Genomic DNA, 26269 nt, shown 5'->3' on the forward strand with positions numbered 1-26269 from the left:
AAAGATGAAGAGGAGAAGAAATTTGGAATTTTAAGTTCCTTTTCTAAAAAGTAAGAGAAAGAAAAAAAAAAAAGATGTTTTGTGATATGGGCTATCTAGTATATGTAAGAACAGGGACACAGTGTAGCTTTTTGGGGGAGAGGGGTATATTTTGCTAGCATTTGCAAGACTATGCTCTTAAAAGTGTAATACAATGAATAAAACTTGCAGAAAACAGGTGAATACGGCTATATAACTGAGATATTTTAATAGGTCCAGTGAAAATTATTATTGCTACACATAATGAAAGGCCAGACTATCCTCAGCTTATACACAATTTTAATGAGTCTCTACTGCATTAATGAGAAAGAGAGAGGCCTAGTAGCACTATTCTAGGTTAATGGGTATCCCTGAGGACAAAAATAATTGGAATTGAGGGAAAAAACTGTATGCAAGGCCTGTACCCTATTTGGAAGTTTGTAGGTGAGTCCAATTCAAGATTTCTCGCTTAGATTAACAAGCCTAGGAAGTTATTTTCCTATATTCTGCGAAAGAACCACACTGCTTGAGACAGCTCACCTGAAAATTATAAGAAAGCTGTCCACATTGGTAATGATCCAATTATATAGTGAAATATGAAATAATATTTCAGTTAATAAAATATTGTCGAAATTCTTGTTACTGCACATTCCAGATATGCATCTGACATTACTTAAAGTCTCTAAAATTATTTAACTGAAAAATTGAAAATTTAGAAAAAATACAATAATATTTTTTTTTCTTACTTGTAGACTGGGTACTACAGCATCTCAGATCCTACTTACAGTTGGGTCTGACACAGAAAGACAGACTCTCTATCAATGCCTTTGTCTGCTAAAGATATTTCCCAGCTTTTATTTTTATTGGCCATATATACCTTTCCAAGGCTGAAATAAAAGAATTACAGCAGTTTGGATTTCTACAAAAACATCCTGTCTCAGCGGTCCACGGGTAAGCGAATAAAAACATCTCTTACACAGTTAATATTATAACTCATCACATTTTACGTCCTACAGTTACAATGCAGGCTAGTTTCTCTGTCCTAAAGGCCCCCAAGGCATCTGCACATGGTGCTAGGGTGTCACTAGCCCCTCACAGGAGCCCACCCAAAAATCGGACCATGTGTCTGAGAGTGTTGTCCAAATGTTTCATGAACTCTGGCAGCTCGGCGTCATAATCACTTCCCTGGGGAAGTGCCCGACCACCCTCTCAGTGAAGAACCTTTTGCTAATATTCAACCTGAGCCTTATTAACCATATCTTTTAACAAACACATAAAATTAACAATAACCCAGGTAAATATAAAGGCAGGAATGCCCAATGGATGAGGCCTGAACTGGAGTTTGGAATTGATATATCCTTTGGGTGACCTTCAAATTTTTTTTTCTACCTTCACTTTACTTCTTGTGCTTTTTCCTCATTTTCCATATTATCTGAAATCATTGTACAATAGATCTTCAATGTTAAACAAGCCATTGATGTAGTACAAACAGATAATAATAACAATAATTCAAGTAATAATAACAACTCCTTTCCCCCTTCCCTCGCCTCTTTTTCCTTACCCTCCTCTCCAGACATGCTTTAGAGCAGACACAAATAAACTGTGAAGGGGGCTTGAAATGTGTTGATTGGCTGTTAATATCTTCTGGTGGTTTTAATTACAGTATCTTCCACACCCTGCATTTTGTCAGATTTTCTTTCGCTACTGAAGTAATGTGACATGAGTTTCAGTAGGAGTGCAATAGTCACATATAAGTTCCATCAACATCATTCTTAAATTCTAACACGTTGAGTTTCTGTGCCAGCAGTGCTTACCTTTATGCAACCAAATCGCCAAAGCATAATCCTATTTGTGAAGTTTTTCAAAAGAACAAAAGCCATGTGAGGTAAAGGCACTGTTAAAAACAGTTGACTAACCTTAACTACAGTGCTGTTCCTAAATTTCCTTGCCTAATTCGTTTAAAAATGTATAAAATAGCAGGAAACCAGGAACCTGTGAGAACGTGTCTTTTGTCCAGAGTCAAAAATCACCCTGCATGTTTGGCTTCTGTCTATACAGGACTATCACATGTCCGTGTTTTCTTTTAATTTTCATCTGGATAAGTTCTTCTTTCCTGCCCTCAAAGATATGCGTGGGCAGATTTTTTTTTGGCTGGTTCAGCCTGCATCCAGGTTGTTTTCAACCTCATCAGGGGCCAGATCCTGGCCTTTCTCCCTGAGCAAAGAGCCAAGTGAAGGGCTGGGCTCAGCTGCTGTGGTGCTCACATTAGAGCATCGCACGCGGTTGGTCAGAGTGGGAAGGGGTGATGACAGGGTTTGTAAAAACCCAGCAAGGACCTACAGGGCTGTGAGGCAGGGGGGCAGTCAAGCTGGAGAGAAGCTGACAGAGGTGGGCCAAGCTTAGGAGAAGCTTTGGGGCAGGGAGAAGGTGCAGAGGGTTGGGGTCAGAGGGTTGGGATCTCAGGGAAGACAGGGACCCAGGGCTGTGGGCAAGGGAGGGCAACAGAGGTGGGGTGAGACTGTGCTGAATGGCTGCCAGCCAGGGCAAGAGGAAGGGGAGGGCACTGCCAGGGAGAGGGACAAGAGGTTTTAGAGAGATTGGCAGGCGTGGGAAGGCAGGCTGGAAGCATGGGGCACAAAGGGGTCTCTGTAAACAAGGCACTGATATGAGCACGTCTAACCAAAACCTGCAGTGGAAGATGTGCACAGAGACAGCTCCCACACATCACTCTCCCCGTCTCAGCTGCACCAGCTCTCTTGCTCTGTGGAGTAATATTTGCCTTTTAGAGGCAAACAAAAATGATGAAAGGGCAAGGTCCATTTAGTTTCTTTACAGTAGTTTGATATCAGTTTGATATCCTAGCTTGCAGTGTATGCAGACTGCCTCTGAAGTTATCTTGCCAGCTAAAGGTCTCCAGTCATGTGTCCATATGTATGAAAATGGGCCTTCTGACCTAAAACCTTCACTGATGCTTGCAGGCATATGGAGCTAATTCAGATTTCCGTTTCTATGAGATAATCCCCTGACACCATGACTAAGCTTTGTAATTTATTCAGCAAAATGTCGCAGCTCCCTCTTGTTTTGTGACGTCTTCTTGCTGGAGCTTCGGGGCTTTGGTGTTTTTTTAATTTTTATTTTATTTTTTAAGATTTGATAATCCTATTTAACCCTCCTGCAAATGGGACCCCAGGGAGAGCTTTTCAGTTACACACAATTAGTTTTATAAAGAGCATTATTAAACCATCCATTAGCTGTTTTGTGTGTTGTTTTTGTGTGTTTTTTAAAACTCCTTTATTAATAACAATAAAGGCTTTGGTAAGAAGAATAGAAGGTGGCATTATATGAAATGGTTTCAGATTCTAATAATAACATTTCTTTTTTGTGAGTAGAATTATGACATGAGCTTTCTTGTGTAAGATTTCCTTTACAATATATCACTCCTTCCCACCCCCCCTGCATCCTTTGTTCCTTTCATGTTTTCCACGCTGATGGATGACAGGGCTGTGCTGGATCCTGAGAGATAATAAAGTCCATGAAAAAAGTCTGGCTGGGGTGCCATTTCCCTACCTAGACTTCAGCATCCAGGCCAGAGGATGACAACTCATCCCAACCAGCAGCTCTTGGCACTTGAAACCATGTACCAGGTAAGAGGCCATGGTCATTGCAGAGTAAATTCACAAGCTATCTCATGGGTGGGGGCACAAAGGAGCTGTAAAAGAGCCTGCTGGGATGTGAGGACTGTGTGAGACGTGTGCTAATGAGAGCACCAGGAGGGTCAGCGTGAGAGCAGGTGCCTGCCTGGTCCAGCGCTGCAACCTCCAGGGCAGTGTGAGAAATCAAGCAGGAGCGGGGTATGTTTGTCCCTGCCACATTCCCAGTATCTGATTCAGCATTGTACTCAGCTGGTGGCTGTACACAGGCCATCACATTTTTCGATAAAGCTGACTAACTGCCTTTTGCACCCATTTATGCTATTGCCTTCAAAAACATCCCATAACAACTCATTCCACAGTTCCTCACTGTGTGAAAAGCTACTTCAACTTATTTTTAAACCCATTGCCTGATAACTTTATTGTTACAAGACATACCGAATAGTCATTGCTTATTCACTTCTTCCCTGTCAGTCCTGATTTTCTTTGTTCTCAGCGTATTGCATTTGCCAAGGCTGCAGTTTAGATCTTGTTCTGAATTTACCACAAATGTAATGTTTAAAATGCTGGAGTTTGGAATGGAGCTGAATGCACTTGTCTTTGCCTGGTCTCTTGGGACTACTGTACTTCCATCCTTACTCCTCGCAGGCCAGTTCATTTACATTTTAAAACCTGGGATTTAGAATGAATATGTAAATGCATCTTCCAGTTGGTATAGTAATTCCTGCTACTTAGTTTTAAATTAAAATCCAGATCATTAATTTAGGATTGAAGGTATAGGCTGTATTCCTGGACAAGTTGTTCTGAAAGGGTATCAAGTAACAATTTGATTTGAGAGAACTGAAATACATATATAATTAAAAACAATCAGCAGTATTATTTCTTTCTTCCAAAGGTTCAGAAGCTCCTGCTAGTTTTAACTGACCTTTCCAAACAAAGATTCACCTTTCCAAACAGGCCTGCATGATTCTGCCACAAAAAGGAGAAGGGGCACAACCCTGTGAGAAGGCCTGGCCACCCTAGCAAGCTCCGCAGACAGCCCTGTTCTCAGCAGTGGGTTCATTCTACTGCCTCAGGAGGTGATAAAAGCAAGTTACTTTTGCTTATGAACAGGCTAAAAGGAGTGTCTATCCGTGTTTTAACACAGAATTTTTAAATGAAGGAAAATGTGCATACAGGTATTACTCAATTCCCTGGTATTAATCCAACTGTGATCTTTCACTCTGTGGAAATCTTCCTCTTTCTTTGTCTTACAAATGCAAAATAAAATCCATGCAAGATTTCAGTGGACAATATCATTTTCCCTTGTTTATTTTTTTAAAAACATATACTGTTATTAAAAAAAAATAGATAACATATATACATTTGCAACACATATAAAAAAGCACTTTCTGTACTAAGAAAAATCACCAGGTTATTTTAAGGACTACATCCCAATCCATACTGTCTTTAGACATTTACTGACAGCAGGAGAACCATCAGGAACAAGAGTCACCAACCACTCTAGGCTAACATTTTCTTTACAGATCTACAATTGGTCTAGGACTTCTCTGACAACTTTAACAGATGAGATACTCTCTCCTGTTACTGTGCAGAATACCTCTTGCTATATGCTCTTCGTAGGGGAAAAAATAAATAAATAAATCCAACCCCCTTATTCTCCATAGCATTATCTTTTCATAGACAATTTTCATAGCTACAACCCAAACAGAATAAAACAGCACAGCCTTCTATTCCTATTTGTTTCAGCTGTCTGTAGCTGAAGATGATGATGAAAAAATAGGTTCACTGGGTTTAGCTGGGAACATGGCATTGCCATTTGTACTTCTTAAGAATAGCCTTTATTGTTTAGATTGATCTGCCATTGTTGGCTTGATCACTTACCAAATCCAGAAGTACTTTAGGAATAAAGCTTTAGAGCCAGCTCAACACAAAAAAAAAAAAAAAAAAAAAAAAAAACACTGTTGCTGCTTTGGAGCAGCTCAGTGTTTGCTTTTCACACAGCTTAGGTTAACAGGAAGAATTTGTGAAAAATCAGTCATTTTCACAAAAAGTGACTTAAAAATGACATTTGCCTACCCCTTCCCATTTCTCTGCCCTCTTCAGGAAAAGGGTGGCCCTTTTTCTTCCCTGGAGAAGTCAATGAAGAATGCCACTACCCATCCCTCAACCCAGAGAAAGTCTTGGGGAGTAGCTCTTTGATTGTATTTTAAAAGAAACTTTCTTTGCCCTCCCTAAGCCTCTGCTTTCCAAAAGAAAAGCAAGTGAAACCTAAGGAACTGAGTCCTTCTATAAATCCAGCTGGAGGACTAGAACTTCTTTGGGGAAATAATTTGCTTTTTCTCTGCCTTCTTGACAGCTGTTAATTTAGACACATGCCACCTCACCGTGCCATTGAATGGCACAGAGCTGAGTTGCCTCTGCACTACAATAACAGGAGTGTCTTCCAGTTTCACTGGAAAAAACATTGTTTCTAGTGCAAATGGCAGCTAGATTTCCCTCACAGCTACCCACCATGGAGCGTGTCTGCCCCATCCAAGGGCAGACAGAGCTGCAGGAATCATTTTTCCAGTTTTCATGGTTAGGTGAAATCATAAAATTGTTGGGTGCTCACACATTTTTCACTTGTTTGTTTAAGAAAAGCACTTATACAGATGTTAGAAGGATAGTGTAAGGGTCTTGTAAGCCTACACATATAAAGGAAAATTGAATGGAAACTGGAAGCAGAGGGTCATTTAAGGTGGAGACCAGGGTATTTTTCGTTGTCTCCTCTCAAAGAGTTGTTAATCTCACCCTGCTTCGCAGAAACCCAAGAAGGTATGTGTGCAGGCTCATGGGAAAGCTGTTCTCTCTTGACAGGGTGGGAGGAAAGGAGAAAAGGTCAAGAACAGAGTGTGTTTACCAAAGCCATGTGCTCCTCACTGTGTGCTGCTGCTGAGTGCAGCTGCTTCCACTCTCAGCTGGCATTTTGTGGTTTTGAATACTAGAGCACTAAATAAAATATGGGGTTTTAATACCTTTTTTTTTTTAATGTATCCAGTGTGGGCTGCTAAAGTAAACAGAATATTGCACGAGTGCACATTTCATTCATATGAGCAGAAACTTAAAGCAGAAATGGGGAGAGCAATTAGCAACAAAATCCTACAGTACAGACCCTGGAGTACAGCACAACTATGGACAGATATAAATTCCCTTTTAAAGAAATATACTTGCAAGACCAGTTGCATAATGCTGCAAGCTAAGGAGAACACTGACTCACTAAGTCAATATTTGCTAAATCTACCAGGCCAAATTCAACTCTTGTTCTAGGCAAAAACAATTTTGCTGTTGTTTCACAGCAATGAAAGAAGCAGGCCTTGAGATTAAATCTGGGAAATCTACAAAAAATGTCCCTGGGTTGTAAATGTTATTTTAAAGAATTTATTTTAATTTTTTTTTTTTTAATTTATAGTTTTAATATTTCAATTTAGCATTTTACCTTTAAAGAAGCCTACTTTAAAAGGAGCCAGTATGCACCCTTTCCTTACTCAGCAGCATGACAGAGGAAGCCAACAGATACTTTCTCCCCTTTGGGGGGCTTCATTACAGCAAGCAGGAAAGAACAGCTGGTGTCTGCACAGGAGCACAAGATAACAAGAGAATGTTGTTTTATATTTACTTTGCAGCACTTTTTAAAACTGCAAAGGACACAGTATAAAATAGGTGCTAGCACCTGAAACAACAAAAATCTCTGATAATCTCCATCCTTGTTCTCCAGGTTTCATTGATCAGCAAAGACAATTACTGTTCTGTGGGCTGAATCCCTCACGCTGCTGCAAATCAGGAGCAAGTCCACTGAAGCCAAATGACTTCCATGCATGCTAATTCAGTCATGCCCTGATGCTTAAGAGTCTCTTGGTGAGTGAGCTCTTCCATTACTGGGGAAAGTGCTCTTTTGCTCATGGCTCCTCCTGAGCCATGCATATTTTGGGAAAGCTTAATGAAAGTAGAAAGGAAAGCAGGTTGGAGGAAAGAGGAGGGGAAGAAAAATTTTTACATGTGCTATTTGTTTTTAGAGTTACTAAAACTTCCTTCTTAGTAGACGCCATCTAAGAAAAGAGCAGAAGCACAGGTTCTGGGCTGTAATGCTACTATTTTGTGGTACTCCAGAACGAATTTGGCTTTGTCTTGTCAACTGTAAGTGACGACAGAACACCATTTTTCTTTTCAACTACTTGTCATGAGTATGTGCTGATGTTTCTGAATATATGTTGATCAAAGATAGTCAAAAGAGATTTAACTTTTTTGGAGCTACCACTTAACTAAACATTTATTTAAAAGCTTATGTTAAAAAATTATTAAAATAAGTCTGGTTAGCCTGTAGTCATTATTCAACCTGTATTTTCTACTTCGATAAAAAACTTAGTAATTGCAAGATTTTTACTGTTTGTATCTAAGCAGGGTTCTTTTTAGAGCATATGACTAATGAGAATTAATTGCTGCATTAAAAAAAAAAATCTAATGGCACCCCACTGTTAACTTTTTTTTTTTTTGAGAAAATAATAGCAATTGCTCACACTGTAAAGTAGAAAAGAATGATAAAACAGAAGAGAGTATTAGCTGTCTACAGCCTGTCTTGTCTGTATGTACCAAGCCAGTATTTCATATTAAATAACTTGAATTCCTGTTTTGGGACAAGATAGATTTTGCCCCAGTTGAGGACAAAGAATCCTAAAATTCTTTCAAAGCTACCCTGAAGCCATTGGTCTTATAGATGAGGGTTTTGGACATCAATTAAAATGTACTAAATATTTAAATTTTAATGTCCCTGAAAATAATGTAAACCTAGGCCCTATGGGCTACATTCATTTGTGCATGGCTCTGTTTCTAGAACTGATCTCCACTTAGAAATCAGTGCAATCAGAAACAGTTCCTAGTGGCCTATAGAATTCCAACCATTTTTGTTGACTTCACCAGTTTATTCCCCCACTCTTTTCTTTTTTCCTTGATAGTTTTTAGCAAGCTCTGGTAATCTCAGGTAGCTGTAGTTGAGAAGTATGGGCCTATACTCAACATCAACTCAGGTAAAACAGACTTCATTTAGCCCTGTTCTGGAACCATCGATGAAGCATAAATAACCGTACAGTTTCCAGGAAAATTTCCAAAACCATATTTGGTAGTCTATTCTTCTTCCTCGATTTTGGAGAAAGCACTTGCCCTTAAAACTTCCATGCAGTTCACAAGAATCAATGTTCCAGTTAACTCTCGCCACTGTTTTGTTACCGGGTTTTTCATTTTATCCAGGGCTGACTGCAGGTCTTGTAAGACATCCCTGTAACTGTCTCCATAATGTGCAGCCCATGTGTAGAGAAAGTCATACGCAGGTTTCCACATCATCTGCAAATAAGGGAAGAAATGATAAGGCTTAGCTACAGAAATCAAATTATTTAGCTAAATCTCTCCAACAGTGGAAAAGTAAGAGAAAAGAAAAAACAAAATAAGTATTTGGTCCCTAGCCACACTGAAATGCTTTATCATGTAGGGCATATTCTTTTAAAAACAAACTAAAACAAAAACAAAAACACTCCAGTAACCTTATGTATTTCATTTTTATGAAAGTCTTGAATTCTCAGAGAGATAAATAAGGGAAAGAAAAATTCTTCATTCAGGTGATTATCACCAAGTCAGAATATATCTGTGTCTGAAAGTAAAACTCAAAGCACATGGGTAGAAGGAAAATACTTGATCATTTTTGCAATTCATACACCCAGCAGCAGTTTTCCTATTTAGAGTTTCACTGTGCTTTTGGTAGTTAAAGACCCACTTTGTTTCATTAAGATCTCACTGTCCCCCTACTGTATTACTTAACCAGGACCTTTCAAACATACTTCCTATCTTTACAAAAACGTTTTCTGGTAACATCAGCAGGAAGATACACCTATTAAAACAAAACAAAACAGAAACAAACAAAAACATTCCAGGAACAGGGGAGCAAGAAGTTTTTATAATTAACTTCCTAAAATTACACGCAATTTAAAGTGTCCTGGAACCAATGAAGGAAATAAAAAACAGGTTACCACTGTTCCTTTTTGCAAATTACAATACGTTTAATTATTTTATGCCAAACAAATATGGAGCATATCCTTCCCAAATGCAATTTGTCATTTGCCGAGTGACATTAATGAAGATATGACAGTATGATTCAGATACCAAGCTGGACTTGCATCCTTCAAAGTGCTGATGTTGAGAGTAAGTTTGCTCTGTTTACAAACAGAAGGATTGTTTTCCCAGCTGCTGCTTTTGCAAATTTAACTTGGGTGACTAGTTCCCTTCTCCTCATTGGCAATAGAGGTTTTGCAAACAGCAATTGAGTTAACAATTGCATGGATGATGCATAAAGGCAAAGAAATCTTTCACTTTCCTAAATGGTACTACCATATGCTGTTTTAAAAGAAATACACTCATGTATTGTGATAAAAGCACATGAACGGATATGCACACATGTATGTATACACACAGATGTGATCAGAAAGTCTCTTAATTCTAAAAGATTTAACATCATCTCTTTTTTAATGAAAAAGCAGTTTTGATAGTTCAGAAGAAAAATGGTTATTTTTTCAATACGATTCTGTGAATTTAGAAGTGAAACACAACATAAAGCTCCACTTGATTTGAGCTCTATTTATTTAATCTCTAGAAGATTTAAGTAGCTGGAGGAAACTTCTTTGCCCATGATGCTGAGCTTTTCTCCACATTTGGGCTAAGAATTTATCCCAAGATTCATTCTACTGTAGTTTTTGTCAACATCTCCTTTATCTTCTGCTGCCTTTCTTCCTCATCCTCAAATGGAAAAACTCATACAACGCATCTCCTCTGTAGCATATCTCAGTCTGATTAGTCTGGTTTCTGCCTTTAATTTAAGCCATACGAAAGTGCCCATGCTTTGAATGAAATCTGCCATTCTAGCTCTAGAGGGGAGAAGGATATCACCATTTATCCAAAATGAATGGTGCTTACTGCAGACTTTACGCGAGTCAGTCTTAAATCATAACTATAAGGTTATAAAAGGATGGAAGAAAAGTCACTTGGTGTCTTGTGGGAAGAAATGGAAAAAGATGAATTCTTTCATCAAATGTTACTTTGAGAAGAAAAAGAAGAAAAAAGTTTGTAATGTACTACTGTAAATACTTGATATTACAACTTTAGTGAAATAAAACACCTCACCATGTTTGCATTTATGCTGAGATCAGAAAGTTTCTTTATGCCTATTTCTAGCTTGATAAACAAAGTAGCCAACATGAGAAGCTAGGATTTTCTGATACATTACTGCTGGCTGTGCTTTTCTCTGCCTCCTGCTTCCTTTCCTTATATTCCTGTTGGACCAGGCTATTTGAAGGATTAGGATATAGCCTTCTGTTTGATGATTTCCACTAGTACGTGAAAAGACAGGGAATATTAAAAGATGCTATTCTTTGACTTACACTGAAGGTCAGACTGCACAATCAGAGAAGCAGCTGAAATGTTTAAAATAATAGCCTTGTTTTCTTCAACTCTAGCACTTTTTTTTTCCTCCCTAGGACAACAGAAAAAAATAGAGAACTAAAAACTTTATGAACTGGTCATCAGTGATGATGACCAATTAAGGCAGCAGTAATCTACATTCTCATCATACCTAACTAATACTGCAGACCTGGCTTCTGAGGTAGGTCCTTCTCGACATCTGCATACTCTAATGCAACGGCTGAAGTGTATCATGTTTGACATCCCTGAATTTTATCAAAGGAGATTTTTAGGCAAACTATTAAATCACTGCAGCATGCTGGGCAAGTCATGCCTCAGCTGCATGCCTGCACTTTCCCTCTTCTCCCCCTACCTCTGCTGAGTAGGTAATAATGATACCTACATCCTCTGTAAAGTGATTTGGAATTTACTGATGAAAAGCACTTCAAAAGCTAGGCACCGATTGTATGCACCTCAAGTTGCCTCTGTGATCATCTGAGAAAAGATTACTCTCACTAAGTAAAATATTCAATAAAAACATTTTTTGACCAATCAATCCTTTTGATGGTAGAATAGTCCTTGATGAGTAAAGAATTGGTTCATGTTTTCAGACAATAGTCAATCATTAGTCAAAACTTATTACTCTTTCATCTTTACTTAGTTTCCCACTTGCACACCAACTACTGTCAAGAAGAAATATTTCCATTAGAAAACTCGAGGCTAGGATAAGATGATTTTAATCGGGGTTCTTTTATAGCTGCTAAGTAAATGCAGTGATCGCCAATCAGTCTGAAATAAGTAGTCAGACTAATGTTAGCCTTCTAACAACACTCGGGGCTTGCCCACACAGGTATGAATTTACACTGCATTAGCTACGTTAATTTTGCTTCCCACATAGGCACTCCTGCTGAACAATATACACAAAATTCTATAAGAGGATTGTTTTCTGTGTACAGAGGTTCAATGCATTAGATCACTGAGAATTTCAAAGGTCAGTAGAAAGCACTGAAATTGAAGCTTAGATTCGCAGGACAGTGAGGATGCTGATTCTCCATGTGAGATACCAGTGCTAGAAACCTGGTGTGCTTTAAACTCACACCTGTGCAGGCAGACACTGTTACAAGGCTCACAGGAAGTCAATAAATTCCCCATGATCCCATCCTAGGTCTTGAGGAATGAAATAAAATAAAGCAATTGCTTTTCAAATGTTCTCTTCAAAATAAAACTGGCTCTATTACTGCCTTTTGTATAATGAGCTTGACTGTTTTATCTCTTGGCATCAGATGCCACCACAGAACGGTGGAGAAGCTTATAGGTCATTTATCATATAAATAATGTAAAAATCTCCTCAAAACAACAAAAAAAAATAAAATAGGGTGTATGAAGCAGAAGATTCTGGTTATTTGGGGCACAAAGAAAGGAAATTCCTCTGCATAGGTAGAGAAACATTTCTCTGAGGCAAGTAATTCAGCTGCTGTTTCACAGTAAATGTTCAACATTAAACTTTTTGTTTATATAGATGTACATCATTAGACTCATTGAGTGCTTCACAAAATGTCACTATTGGCAATGAAAGGATAAGATCATGATACAATGGAGGGTCTTTTGGCACCAAATGTGTTACAAAAAATATAATTTCTATGTAATATTTAGATGTCCTAAAAATTCATTCTCTCTGGTGCCTAAATACACATTGTCATATAAACAAGACACTGATATGGCTCATCTGAAATCTTGGAGAGTATTCTTATTAACAACTGATACAAACATAACCTTAACATTTTCTGTGTATGCAACTTTGAAACTGAATTCTGGAAGTAACTGTTATCAGAGCTTCCATGAAAACTTAGCTTAGATGTTGCTTGTGAGCAATAACACAATCAATAAAATTAGAAGATCTGTGTAGATTCCAAATTCCATTTAGGAAAATAATTTAATTATTTTATATCAAATTTGGGACACTCTATGTTCTACATACTACTTTTCCATTAACATTTGCGATTCAGGCAAATCACTAACTTGATATGAAGGAAGAAAGTTGAAGGAATGGCAGACAGCACCATTCATGTAAACAGTTTTCTTTGATCAGCAATTTTTGTTCCGAAAAAAAAAAATGGTGGTGGATTACATTTTCCTAACTCAGAGGTCAGAGGGTCTTAGACAGTGCATGTTGCTACACTGAATTCATAAGGAACATTATTTTCTGTGCTTGCTGGTGTTACTTTTCATTTTTTATAGTTCAGACCCCAAATAAACTGTATTTTATTCATTAATAAGTTTTGCATTTCTGCAAAATAAACATCCAGTACAAAACTGACTTAATGGAAATAGATACCTATTTAAAGCAAAGCAAATATATTAAATATTATATATAATATGAGGATGCGTGTAGTTATATATATTTATATATTTAGAGTAAATATGGTATATAAAGCAAAGTAAATATATAATTTATATATTTTTATTTGATTATGGTGCTGAAAAAAAGTTAGAGTTCTGCTGTCAGGTAAGGAGAAAGAATTTCCAAACACCATGGAGACAAGTGGAGTTGTATATTGCTCGGGTATAATTAGGTCTATGATTCCTGTTTCAGAAAGCTGGGATTTTTTCTAACATAGGAAGCTTAGCAAGTAAAACAAAACAGAACAAAACACACAAACAAACCACAAATAAAAACAGGAAGTTAGTTGAGGCAATACAGAAATTAAAAAGCACAATGGAAGTGACAAGCATTCACAGTTGGATGGATTTTAGTATTTTAGAATAAGCTAGTACAAAAAGAGCTAATAATGGGGTGTTTTTTGTTTATTTGTTTGTTTTCACTGAAGAAAAAAAAAAAAGAGTAGCAGACTAGGGTTTGGTGGAGCTGAGAGTTTTATATAAAAAAAAAAAAGGAGGAAGGTGCATCCATGCACAAGTAATGTACCCAAAATAACTGGAGAAACAAACAAGCAAGCAAGCAAACAAGCAAAAACAACAACAGCATATGAAATAGCTCAAAGAGAAAAGTAAGATCATACAAGTAGGAAGTGTTTGCAAACAGCAATGATAGAATTTTGTAGGAAATGCAGAACTTTATATAGGAATGCCTGGAGTTTTGGTCAAACATTGGACTGGGGGGGGGGGGGAGAGGCATTTAAAGGGAGCACGAGGTTCATGATCAGAGCAGAAATCTCTTGATAGCAATCACAAGGCAGACAGAATTGAGATGAAAGACTCAGTCGACTCATACTGCAGAAAGTAAAATTCCCTGTCAGAGAAAAGGGAGAATCAGCTACAGGGAAAGAAAAGGGAAATAAAAATTTAATTTCAAGTTGTTGTGCAGGTATGAATGGGAAATTGAAGCAGTTCATTAGGTACTGAGATTTGAGAGAAAAGGAATTTAGGCTCGATATTGTGTATTATTTGCAATAATAAGGGAATAGATAGTAGAGGCAAAGGGAGAGTCTATCCTGAATGCAAAAGCTAAACAGAAAGGTCCATTTATGAGTGTCATTCAGTAACACTCAAAAAGAGGATGCTCAGGATAAAACCTAGTCTGAGACCTAGTAGTCATTGGCACACAACTCTGTGGATCCCACAGTTCTGGATCAGTTCCAACAGTGGATCCCATTGCTTTGGTGTTAAAGTAGAGAAATACAGGAAGCAACTTGGATGCCCAGGCAAAGGTGTGTCAGGAGCACAGGCTGGCCCTCAACTGAGAAGCATGAGTGTGAGCCCAGCCTAAGTCTTGTGACATCTCTGTCACATTGCATGGATGCCATGGGTACCTTTGAGCACCTTCAAATAGCACTAGAGATATATTTAGGTACCTGAATTTCTTTTTAAATGTGTACACACTAAAATACATCTGAGAGGACAACTTGATTTTTATTTAGAAGTCACACTTCTGTTTAACCAGAGTGCTTTACAAAGGAGGGTAAATAGCATGAACTGAATGGCAAATTAAGCAATTAAAACAGGGTTTGTCAGGTTCATATAATAGGACAGAGGTGGAATTGGTGTCAGAGTTTGTCTTGCCTGAGTTAAAAGGTGACAAATCTGACACAAACACAAAATGGAAAAGCGTTTCTTCTGCACATAGCAAGGAAGAAGAAAGGTCATTGACTGCATTTGAGGAGCAAGCATGTACACTGCTTTACACCAGAGCCTTACCTCCAGAGCTACTGCTCCGCTTTTTCCTTGGTGGGGTACCTCATAAGCCTCTATTTGCTGCTTTGTGAGTCGGGCTAGCTTCTCTGCGAGCTCCCGCCAGTATTTGCCAAGCTTCACAGCCGAAGTCAAAATGATGGTGTCCTGGGTAAGACGTGCCACTAATCCCTGGCAATCTATTTTCAAAAGTGCCTGCAACAATCATTTTCATTAGTGTTCCTTCACCAAGGAATTTCCTACAAACATCATTATAATTTGTTTTCGCAGCACTACTCTGCAATTTTAAGCAGACAGAACAGCTTCCCCTCCTCAGGTTTTACTTTCCCCAAAAGGTATTGTCAATAATTTCATAGGAAAACTGCCCATAAACTTAAGAAAAAAATTAGTCTGGCATTCATGTGCTTCAGCATTCCAGTGTCACATGGGTGCTGCCAAGCTCAAGGATCCTAAAGGAAAAATATTTTTCTTCAGCAAAAATATCTGGGACATCAAACTGAGCTTCTTAAAGAATGACATGGAACTTAAAAATGAAATTAGAGCACTCTTATACTAAAGTGTGGTCCTTGGTTTACTTTTCCAGAAAATCATTGATTACAATGGCCAGTACCCTTTGATTTACTCCCCCACAGAACTAATAATTTGCTGACCATTTCACAGAAATGCAAGCATTAAAGTCTTCATTCCTGTATGCTAAATGATCTTCCAAGAACAAACAAATTAAAGTGTTTCCAGCAGTGAAGCCCTGAAATGAAGATATGTTGTGTTGTCCTTTCTTATTTGCTTACACAAGAGCTAATAAAAAAATACGTAAATAGTTTTTTTTTCCTCCTTAAATTAAAAGCAGAATGTTCCACTGTAAATACTGACTTTTCAGTACAAGATCAAGAACCAAACCCAGAAAAGCTCCTTAGTTTCCAGATTTTCAATAAAATATCAAGCATTTATCTATAAAATAGATATTTGTAAAATTTAGTCAAAAAAAAATAAAAATCCTCATTGTAAACAGTAGAATTTTTGGTATGAAAGATGTCTAATATAACTTAACTAATTAGAAAATACTGAATATGGATCCCAAACTCTCTCATGCTACTGCCTGTCTAGAATAAAATACTGAAGTTGCTAACAAGAAGCAGACTATAGTGTACAATACCAAATCCCTTTACACTTCAGCAAAGCGTACACCAAGCTGTTCAGTTTGTCTTTGATCTGATGAGAACCAAGAACCTTATTAGACATGAAAACAGGAAACTAATTAAAATAACTATTCAGTAAATTCTACCAACAAGTAAGATAAAAGATAAGTCTTTAAGTCTAGCTTTAGAAAAACAGGGAACTGTTTTTGCATTTCATAGCTCATAATCATATACATCTCAAAAAAAAAAAAAATCATGTTAATTTAATTGCACCCTACTTTTTGCCTGTTCTGGTGTGACCCCTTCATATCATCATATTCAATCAAAAGTTTGGATCACTTTCATTTTTAACTTCTCGCACCATTTTTTGTACAGAGACAGCAAGCTAAACTGTACTTTGTACTTGTTCAGTTTTATTTCATTTAGTGCAGGCTTAGGAATTGTGTAAATCACCACTGCTGCCAAAATTTTCTGAATCCTTTTGCTGAAATTGCTGTCAGTACTTCAAAGAGAACAAACTAGTTATGAGAAGCACACCCTGTTGAGGTTTGCAATTCAAAGGGACAGTCAAAAGGTTTCAGATGAAAGGCTGAATTCACGTATTTTTAAAACATGAATTTTTAAACACACATTTTTTGTTTACACACACTTCATCTTTGAATGAAAAACTTAATTTTCTTTTGTCCCTAAATATACTAGAACACTTTCAGGCAGAGCCAAGGACAGTATTGAGTAATCCTGAATTCCAAATTAGTGTGCACGCAGCTCTATGAGTAAATTTACAGGATTTAAATTAATATTTATTTTATTATTAAATATTTTAATTATTTGCAGGCAAAATAATATGCTTTAAAATGCAACCAATAACCTGGAAGCATTTAGGAGTAAATCACATAATTCACATGTAACAGTACTGCATCAGGTAGAAGTTGTTCAGTGGCTTGCAAGTGAGGCCCATGAAAATATGTATTAAAATACTTTTATTACTGTCCTTAGGTAGCTACTACATTAACTATGAAGTTGTCATGTATAGAATGAAAATGTTGTCTTCAACAGGTGGGTCATGATTTCCTTGCTTTAAAAACATAACGCAATCTTAGAGATGCATATTACAGCAGATATACTAATAATAGAGCTCCCAAACTACATGGTTGCTAATTGCTTCCAATTGGGATTGTGAATTACTCAGGGAAACCGTTTACCATGATCATGACTTCCATGACAAAAGAGAACTATTTCAATCCTGGACTTTTTTTTTTTTTTTTAAATAAGTAATCACACATGAACAAGGCTCCTGGAACTCTTACAGAACACTATTTAGAATGAATTGATCGTAGCACTTTTTTTCATGAGAATCTAGATGTACTTTCCACCTATAGGTATCTGCAAGTTTCAGTAATAGGGTTTGTAAAGAATCCTATAGAGGTGCAGAACAGCATTTTGTTGTTCATACATTACTATAGAGTAGCCTGTTGGCAGTATATTCCCAATAACCAAGTTAGTTCATGCAATACTTACAATAATGAGCTCATAAAGGAATAGTCTCTTTTTTTTGTTAGCATGGCAGTCTTCCTTTAGCCTCTTCACAACATGTGCAACTCTGTCTGATTCTTTATCACCATGTGCCTCATTAAAGTCATCCAAAGACATATGTGAATATCCTAGCATGTCAGACAAAGCTCTCCAGTCATAAACACTCTCTGACACCGTAGATAAAACTACTGAGTAGATATAAGTCAGTTTTTTAAATGGCAATACGATTTGTTCAACAAGATTCCTGGTTGTTAGCTCGCTGTCAGTAGTGTCCATAGCTTGCTCTTTAGAAATCACTTTTATGTTTTTGCAATGTACCAGACCAATCTTTTTTCTGAGAACTCCTACATACCACTCCTTTATTTTAGTTTGTCCGATGGCTTTTACTTTATCTTCACCAAGAAGTGCTATTGTATCCCCTTTAAAATATTCTAACAAATAGTCAATCTTATTTTGACGTAACACAGTTTTCAAAGCTACTCCATAAGTATTAACATTTAAGATTTTGTCTTGAAACTTTGGGTATTTAACTGTTGGTATTAAAAATAAAGGTGCAGACTTGATTTCTTTGCGTTTTTGTAAGCGTTTTGGCCTACTGATAATTCCACATAATTTTGGAGCTGGATCAGGGGTTGTAACATGGAACTGCATTACTTGGCTACTTCTTAAGACTTTAATCTGAACAAGAAAAACAAAGAAATGCATCTCCCTGCATCCTAGCATGGAAAACAGGAATTGGTGTCGGACCATTTCACCAGTTTTCAGTTCCTCCTCTTTGATATTTTTGCTTTGGTCTTCCATCTTTACTTCAAAATCTGGATCACAGGATACCAAAGAAATGTTTAGATCCTGGGGCTTTTCCAGCAGAAATGTATGTTTTCCCCACAGCTGAAACACAACAGGAGGCATATTTTTCCCCCCCTTTTTTATATCACAAATTGTAAGTTTTCCTGGAATGTAGTTATGACCAAACACTGCAAAAACTGTTGTAAAAGATGGATGAATATATTTGGGACCATAAATTCCAACTGAGACAGTTCTATGAACATAATCCCAGACATTAGTGGCTGGAGGCTGCAGTTTGTTTGCCTGGACTGCAATCACTGCGTACATCACATGACTTAGGTCTGTTAGTTTCACTTGTATGGTATCTTGATAAGTGTAGCAATTCTCCAGTTTCTTAAAAGGTCCTTCTTTACTGAAACTAAAAAAACACACAATATCACTCATAACCTGGCTGAGAGGATCATTCTTCACTTGAGCTGCAACTTTCACCTCTAGGAAAATAGCTTCCTTCGTGTTGAGGTTGCTCAGCGTGAGTTCTATCAGAGGACTTACAGTGCTAGACAGCTCATTGTTAAATGACGAGGGAGGATTAAGAATAGCTCTTAAACCAACTTCTTGGAATTCTCCAGGTAATACATGACCCACGGGGATGTGAACATTGATATCAGAGTCAGGTAGCTGAACTGAACCCCCTTCATGGTTCAGTTTACAAACTATATGAATGTCAGTAGCTTGCGTCTGTGCCCATCCAGGACTATGGCTCATGGCTTCTAAATCTAGGCAAGACCGAGTCAGCTGTCGGTGATTCAACCAAGCCATCTTGTAGGCTTCGCGGTCATTTTGAAGATACGTAATGTCTGAAGTTATAGTTTTTTGAGGTATTGTCTTGCAAGGATTAAATCTTCGGTTATCAATAATATCCAAGAAGTCAGAGACACTCTTGGATCGTCCAGATCTTCTTGCTGGGGTCTTTCTTAGAAGACAATCAATATCTAGCTCATCACCTGAGGAAGCCAAAGAATCCCTATTGCTAGAAACTTTAGAGAACAAATAGGGTTTTTCTTTCAAGACAGAAAGGTATTTATTATTTGCATTTCTATTGGAAGCAGCTATGTCATGTACAAAAGGGTTGGAGGCTGACAATTCGTTCCAAAAAGGATTGGTCTTGGAAACAACATGGGCATGTTCGAATAAGTCAGACCAGTCAATATCCAAATCCAATTTACTTTCATTGACATCTGTTTAAAAGAAAAAAAACAGAAGTATTTCCTAAATCACAGAAACTTGACACATTTCATTCATTTCTAACCAATACTCTATTAAATTGATGACAGGTGACTAAATTTATCCCCCTAAAATGCATACGAATCAAGTTGTTAAGGAACACATTTATATATTTCTTCAGGTCTTTAAAGAGCATCAATATTGATTTCTAAGCAACATTAAGAATTTTGTTAATAAAAAAAAAAAAGTGTGCAAATGAATTAGTGCTGAAGGATGTAAAGCATCATCTGCAAGGTGCTGATCATTACCAACTCCTAGAACTATTAATTGGCATCAAGTATACTAAGGTACCATAAGCTTTAAACCCTTACATTTCAGTAATCTTTGGCCTATTACAAAATTTCATGCATTTCTTTCCTTCTTTCCTTTTTTTTCTCTATAAAAAGATTAAACAACTACTGTTTCATTTTTTGAACACCATAGACAATACAGATAAATGCATTATTCAGGATTCCCTTTCATGGTAGTGCACATGCATTTAATTGATAACAGCACTCTTACAATTCATCTCAGTCTTAGTGGAATTTGTTACACTCTCTCTCCTTTTAAAAATTCATTGGTATAATTTATGAATTGCACAATTCGAAATTGAGAGAAATGTTTTTGTGGCTATTAGTTTTTGAGATTGCACTTAAAAAGGCAAATAAGGATACAAGTAATATTTAAATATGGCTTCTAATAAAAATACTCATTACTAACAACAATGTCTATTTGTTGTGAATATAAGTTGCCTCAAGTCTATATTAATAACAGTTCCCAAAAGCTGGTTTATAGGTTAAGACTCATTCTTCCTGCAACAAACAGTGACTGAAACTTTTTATGCAAAAGTTTTTTGTCACTAATAGTTTGCCACTATTTTTCTATACCATCCCTTCTTCCTACATCCTTACAAATAATTTTAATGTGAGAGGGGAAAGACAGTACTGCTATTCATTCAGCATACCTACATCCTTCACTATTACACTACCCATAATAGCTTCCACCTTCTCCAAAATTATTAATTACTGCTCAAATGTAGGAATGACAGTGCACTCAACCAAAAAAAAAATGCTGAAGCATTTGTACTTTTTGTTTCCAATTTTTCATGAACTGTGACAAAAAGCCCAAACAGTGATTTTTTTTTTTTCTACAGTTCCAGAAAAATCCTGAGTGAGAAGAACCAAAATGGAATTTATCTGGAACGCTGTTGGCGGGGTGAGTGAGCCTGGGGACAGCTCCTGACCTGGGCTTGTCCAGGAACACCAGACTGCTCAAGGGCCAGCTGAAAAGGCTTTTCATTTCTGCCCAATGTCCAAAAGCTTTCCCTGTGTTGTGTTGCTATTACAGTAGAATCGGTTATTAGAAAATAAAGTAAATATTCCCCAAAGTAACATTCTATAAATATATATGTATTAAAAAATGAAAATGAAAAAAAAATAAAAACACTCCAGCCTTCCCCTTCCTAAAGGGTATGTATCCACAGAAAAAGTCTGAGCTGAAAACTCTGGCAGAGCCCAAATTATAAAGCTGGAGTCTTTTCTCATGCCAAGATAACAGCACGGGTTACTGAGGTGCTGTAGGTTAGCGAAGAAAAAATTCCTACTCCCCAAATTGCACAGCAAGTGCCAGACTCACTGTTACTCACATCTCCTACTGGAAGAAAGCTAAGAGAAGTTCTATCTTGTCTCTTACCTTTTTGGCTAACATATCAATGAGATTAAGGCAATTTTGTTTTAACTCAGGTTAATAGCTGACATTCAACACAATTTTCTACAGGCTAAAACTCAAGTTTTTAATCTGGACTAGCTCCGAAATTATCCTTCCAGATTTCTGGTATTTTAAAGAAACCTTAAATGAAAGGAGCTTGGTTAACCAACATATAGAATTCTAAATAGAATTTATCCATGTAAAGTTAATGGTTCCAGCAATTCCTCTCAACCTGCCTGACCCACATTTATTATAACAGGGGACTTGTCTTATGCTGTCAAGTTTCTCCTAGAGAACTTCTTGACAACTTCTTGCACTCTGATTCCAGGGACATCCATGATGGCCTGGGTAGTGCAAAACAAAAATAATACAAGCAAACAAACAAAAAACCTCTGTTGTGCAGGGATTTACAGAGTAGCTGTAACTCTTCACACTATCAAGAGCTTTGCAGAAGTACAGACTTCAGGTGGAAAGCCTTAGTAAAGAAAATAACAGAGGATGCATACTGTAGGTGGCTGAAGGCGTCCGGTCATCCACATCAATCAAAGTCCCTTCTGACCTGCTCCGAGGAATCTCTGAGTTATGGAGGGAGGCTGTTCCACTACTGGAAGTGTTTTCCTCCTAGGAAACAGTTAAACGTTAAAACATTAGCAAATATGTAACTTGAAAAAGGAGAAACTGATGAATAGTTGAGCTTTGCTCCTATGATGGGATAAATGGAAAAAAAAAAATCCTAAGTGAAGTTATGGTGTAAGACTGAATTTATGGAGTCTGCCCAAGAGCATCATAATCCCAAGTGAGTCTTACTATTTAATTTACAGCAAAAATACCAGATGCAACAGTCATAGTACAACGCAGTATCCCAGGCCCTGGCGAAGTCCAATACGTCACACAACTAAATGTCTTGCAGTTGGAACTGAGACGATTATACAATAACTTCCATTCTGAATGTCTTGAATAAAAACTTAATATATAAATAAAATCACAGAATGTTAGGGTTTGGAAGGGACCTTGAAAGATCATCTAGTCCAATCCCCCTGCTGGAGCAGGAACACCTAGATTAGGTCACGCAGATCATCGGGTCAAATAAACATCCAAAGTTTCTAGCCAACCTTATCTAAAAACGGGAATTAGAAGGGGAAGATCTAGGTCCATTCCTTTCTCTGTCAATTGATATAAAATATTTCTGACCCCTTCTGCTTTATTATTCTTCCTATGCTCTTCCCCGAGTGAACATCAGGTCAGATTTTCCTGTTAGTCTGTACACGCATAACTTAAAACACACTTCCAAGAGGTGCATGTCAGCACAGCAACAACCTAATAAAGGATGTTCAGGTCTCTCCTCTTCTCTTCTGGTTACAAGAAGTTCTGTTTGATTTTGACAACATTTGCATATGGCCACACGAGAGCTGTAAACCAGGTGCTGTGGTTAAAAAAAAAAAAAAAAGAGTCAAGAGCAAACCCTTCACAAAGGCAGGGCACGAGGGACATTCCTCTAAGGCAAGTGACAGGGAAATGAACATTTACAAGTACTACTGCTTATTGCTGTTTTCAGCTGCCCAGGAAGAGGAATTGCAGGCCTGTGAAGGAGTGTTGGGTATCCTATGTGCCAAAGTTACTGCATCCCAACAGCGGAAGCTGGAGGAAATACAGTCTTCTAGACCTCTTTGTACAGGAGAGTTCATTAAATCTGTGCTATAAACCGAGATCACTTGGTGAGTTTCCAAGAAAACTCTGACTGTCCTTATACATACTGGGGTTGTAAAGGATGATTACCAATAAACACATGGAGACATATGGATTTAAAGCTTTTTTTTTTTTTTTTTTATAAAGGGGTGGGGGTAGTCACAAAGTCACAATTCTGTGGTGCATCCACAGGATAGAAAAGCTAGCTTTGTTCAGATGTCTGAAATATTGCAAACTGCCACTTCTTTAGCAGCAACTGCAGCCTGCTCAGATCTTGATTAATTGTGATTAAAATGAATATATATATGTGTGTGTGTGTGTGTGTGTGTGTATTGGGCTTGATTTTTTTGTGACTGTAAGAAAAAAAGAATTTTCAGTTACAATTTTAGTAGGTGAGTTATGGGAAAAAGGAAGCATGCATTATATCAAAGCATTACTGAATGAGAAACTGGAAGCTGGCTGACTGTTTCCATTGTGCACGGGGTGATGGTTGAAGACATGATTTTTTCTGCACTACAGATGTAAATTGGTACTTTTTATTCTTACCACAAGGGCTACATTCAGCAAATGGCAATCTGTTCAGATGTGGATTTGTACTCAGGCAGGATGCAAGGCTGATGTCAGGCTAAGGCTGAAAGTTACCCAGCAGTTTTGCTGTTGCAGGGCAGTAAGGACTTTCAGGTTCCCCTGTTGCCAGAAACCTCAGCCTCTGGCCTTAGTAGGTCTAATTTCAGATGGCAGTGAAAGCTAGCATCCAAGACTAATAGTTTGCAGCTTCTGGTACTAATGCCATACCAATGCCAAACTGGAACTGAAGATGCCTCCTTCATCCCAACATCTGACATCCCACACCTGTATAAAAATGTCACTGCTCCTTCCATTTGCAGTAAATGGCAGCATTTTTGACAATTCATATCCATTACTACAAAGAAAGTGTTTTGCATTGCTGCTGCAACTCAAAATTTGAAGAACTGAACACATATTAGCATGCAAGATTTTCAGACTTCTACATCACGGACTAGGGTTATTTAATCACCAGTGTAAAGTATCCATAGTCTAAACTCCCAGTAAGTGTACAAAAAAAAAGTTCACTTCTTACAGTACCAGTGTATGTGTTGCCAGCACTGATCTCTGACTGATGATTTATCGATCAACTGACATATTAATCTAAGAACAGTTCTTTAAACAGTTAATAAAAAGCACAAGTATTTCAGTAGCTCTGAGACGTGGGAGGCAGTAAGTAAAGATGAGGAAAGAGCACACAACAGTGCAAGTAGCTGCAGAAAAGCTAAAATAGGAAACCCTACGGGAAGGGGGAGGGAGAGAAAATGAAAAAGAAAAACAAATCTCGTACACAGTGGGAGTATATTGACAGAGACATGACAACAAAATTGCATATAGAAGTTTTATACAAGCTATGAATTTCTGCAAATAGAATAAGCCATTTCCTAAAAGTTCCCTCTGGGAACTCCTTAAAACCTTTAGCACTAGCCTGGCACAAGGACAGAAGAGGGGGATACTGAAAAGGAAAACTACTTTCAAAAATAACCACCACCCCCCTCAAGAAAGCATTCCTTGGTATTTGAGCATGATGAGGGAGCCCCTGTGATTTAGGCACGTCTTCAGGCCAGCCAGGAAGAGGAGGAGGGAAAGGGGACAACATAGATGTTTCTGTGCAAAAAAGATGACCACGTTTTGTCAGAATGCCAAGGGATGTGGGAAATGCTGAGGACAAGCTGTACACATGCTGTGGGGTACCAGGAAATGTGCCTCCTGAACACAGTTAAATGATCTGACTGCAGGCTGGATCCTGTCTATTCTGTGTTCCAGCCTTAGTGCTGTAAATGCTTAAATCCCCAGTGCCTTTGTACAAGACCTGTAAAATAAGAAAAATCTAATATTCCCCCTTTTTTCCATGGTTAAATTCTATGACAAATATAGCACCCTATCTAAAACTTTTGATGGGGCAGCCCTATTAATTAGGAACTTACCTGGGAAAATACGGAAGAATGATCACCCACAAGAAAGGAGAGATTAATGCATGTGGTATAGAAAGCCATGCTGAGCAGAAGTGAAGAGGAAAGTTATGAAACCCTTTTGCTGTGAAAAAAGAGGGAATTATGTACAGGAAGAAAGAGAAGCTAAGCTTTTCATTTGCTGTAGCTACCCAATAAGAAAGATGTAACCTGACAAGTACTTAATCATACAGAGAATTATTTGAGTGAGAGTATGTCAGCTCACAGCGTGAAGTGAGCAGGAAACGAAGAAGTGAAGAAGCTGGAAAGAGATCAGCTATGAAGGTGACCAGTGAGTGAACCTGAGTGACTGCTGAGAGACGTGGCATTTTTCTGTATGAGGCCAAGAAATAGCTTGCTAGGTGCAATCTGCTTTTAAAGCTCGGAGTGCATTGCGTGACCCATAGGAGCAGGGAAAGCAGGACCCACAGTGCTTCTGGCAAAAAGCTGCAACTTGGTCACAGAGGAAGAAAAATATATTAGAGGGAGAAGAAAGCTGCAGGTAGAACAGTTAAATTTTCAGAAAAGCCAGGAGACAGACTTGCTGCAAACTGCATTATTGCAGCATGCAATGCCTCTAGAAATGTCTTCCAGGTCTTATAAAATTTGAGTGCACTCCCTCCCCTCCCCGAGTCTACACCAATGAAAACATGTCCTGCTGTGCTTTAAATAGTGGTAAGGAAGAAAACAAAAAAGCCTAAAAGCAAACACTTCCCCACTGCCTCTGCCCTCAAAACCAAAGACATTCCTTTGTGTTTTTAAAAGATCAACATCCCAGAGCAAGACACTAGCAATATGCCTATCGTTCAACCTTAGCCCTGTTTGCCCCTCTCCAAGAGCAGGCTGT

General features: G+C 37.9%; 1 protein-coding gene across 1 annotated transcript in view; it reads right to left on the reverse strand.

The window, feature by feature from the left end:
* Positions 1-7097: 7097 nt before the first annotated feature.
* Positions 7098-26269, reverse strand: part of MACC1 (MET transcriptional regulator MACC1) — a 33042-nt gene continuing 13870 nt past the window's right edge. The window contains exons 2-5 of the mRNA XM_013171814.3: positions 22228-22342; positions 17951-19989; positions 15303-15491; positions 7098-9044 (exon numbers count right to left, since the gene is read on the reverse strand). Coding sequence (XP_013027268.2) covers positions 8829-9044; positions 15303-15491; positions 17951-19989; positions 22228-22342 — 2559 coding nt within the window. The 3' untranslated portion in view covers positions 7098-8828. The remainder of the gene's footprint in view (positions 9045-15302; positions 15492-17950; positions 19990-22227; positions 22343-26269) is intronic.

The sequence above is a fragment of the Anser cygnoides genome, chromosome 2 (genome assembly GCF_040182565.1).
Source record: "Anser cygnoides isolate HZ-2024a breed goose chromosome 2, Taihu_goose_T2T_genome, whole genome shotgun sequence".
NCBI classification, from domain to species: Eukaryota; Metazoa; Chordata; class Aves; order Anseriformes; family Anatidae; genus Anser; species Anser cygnoides.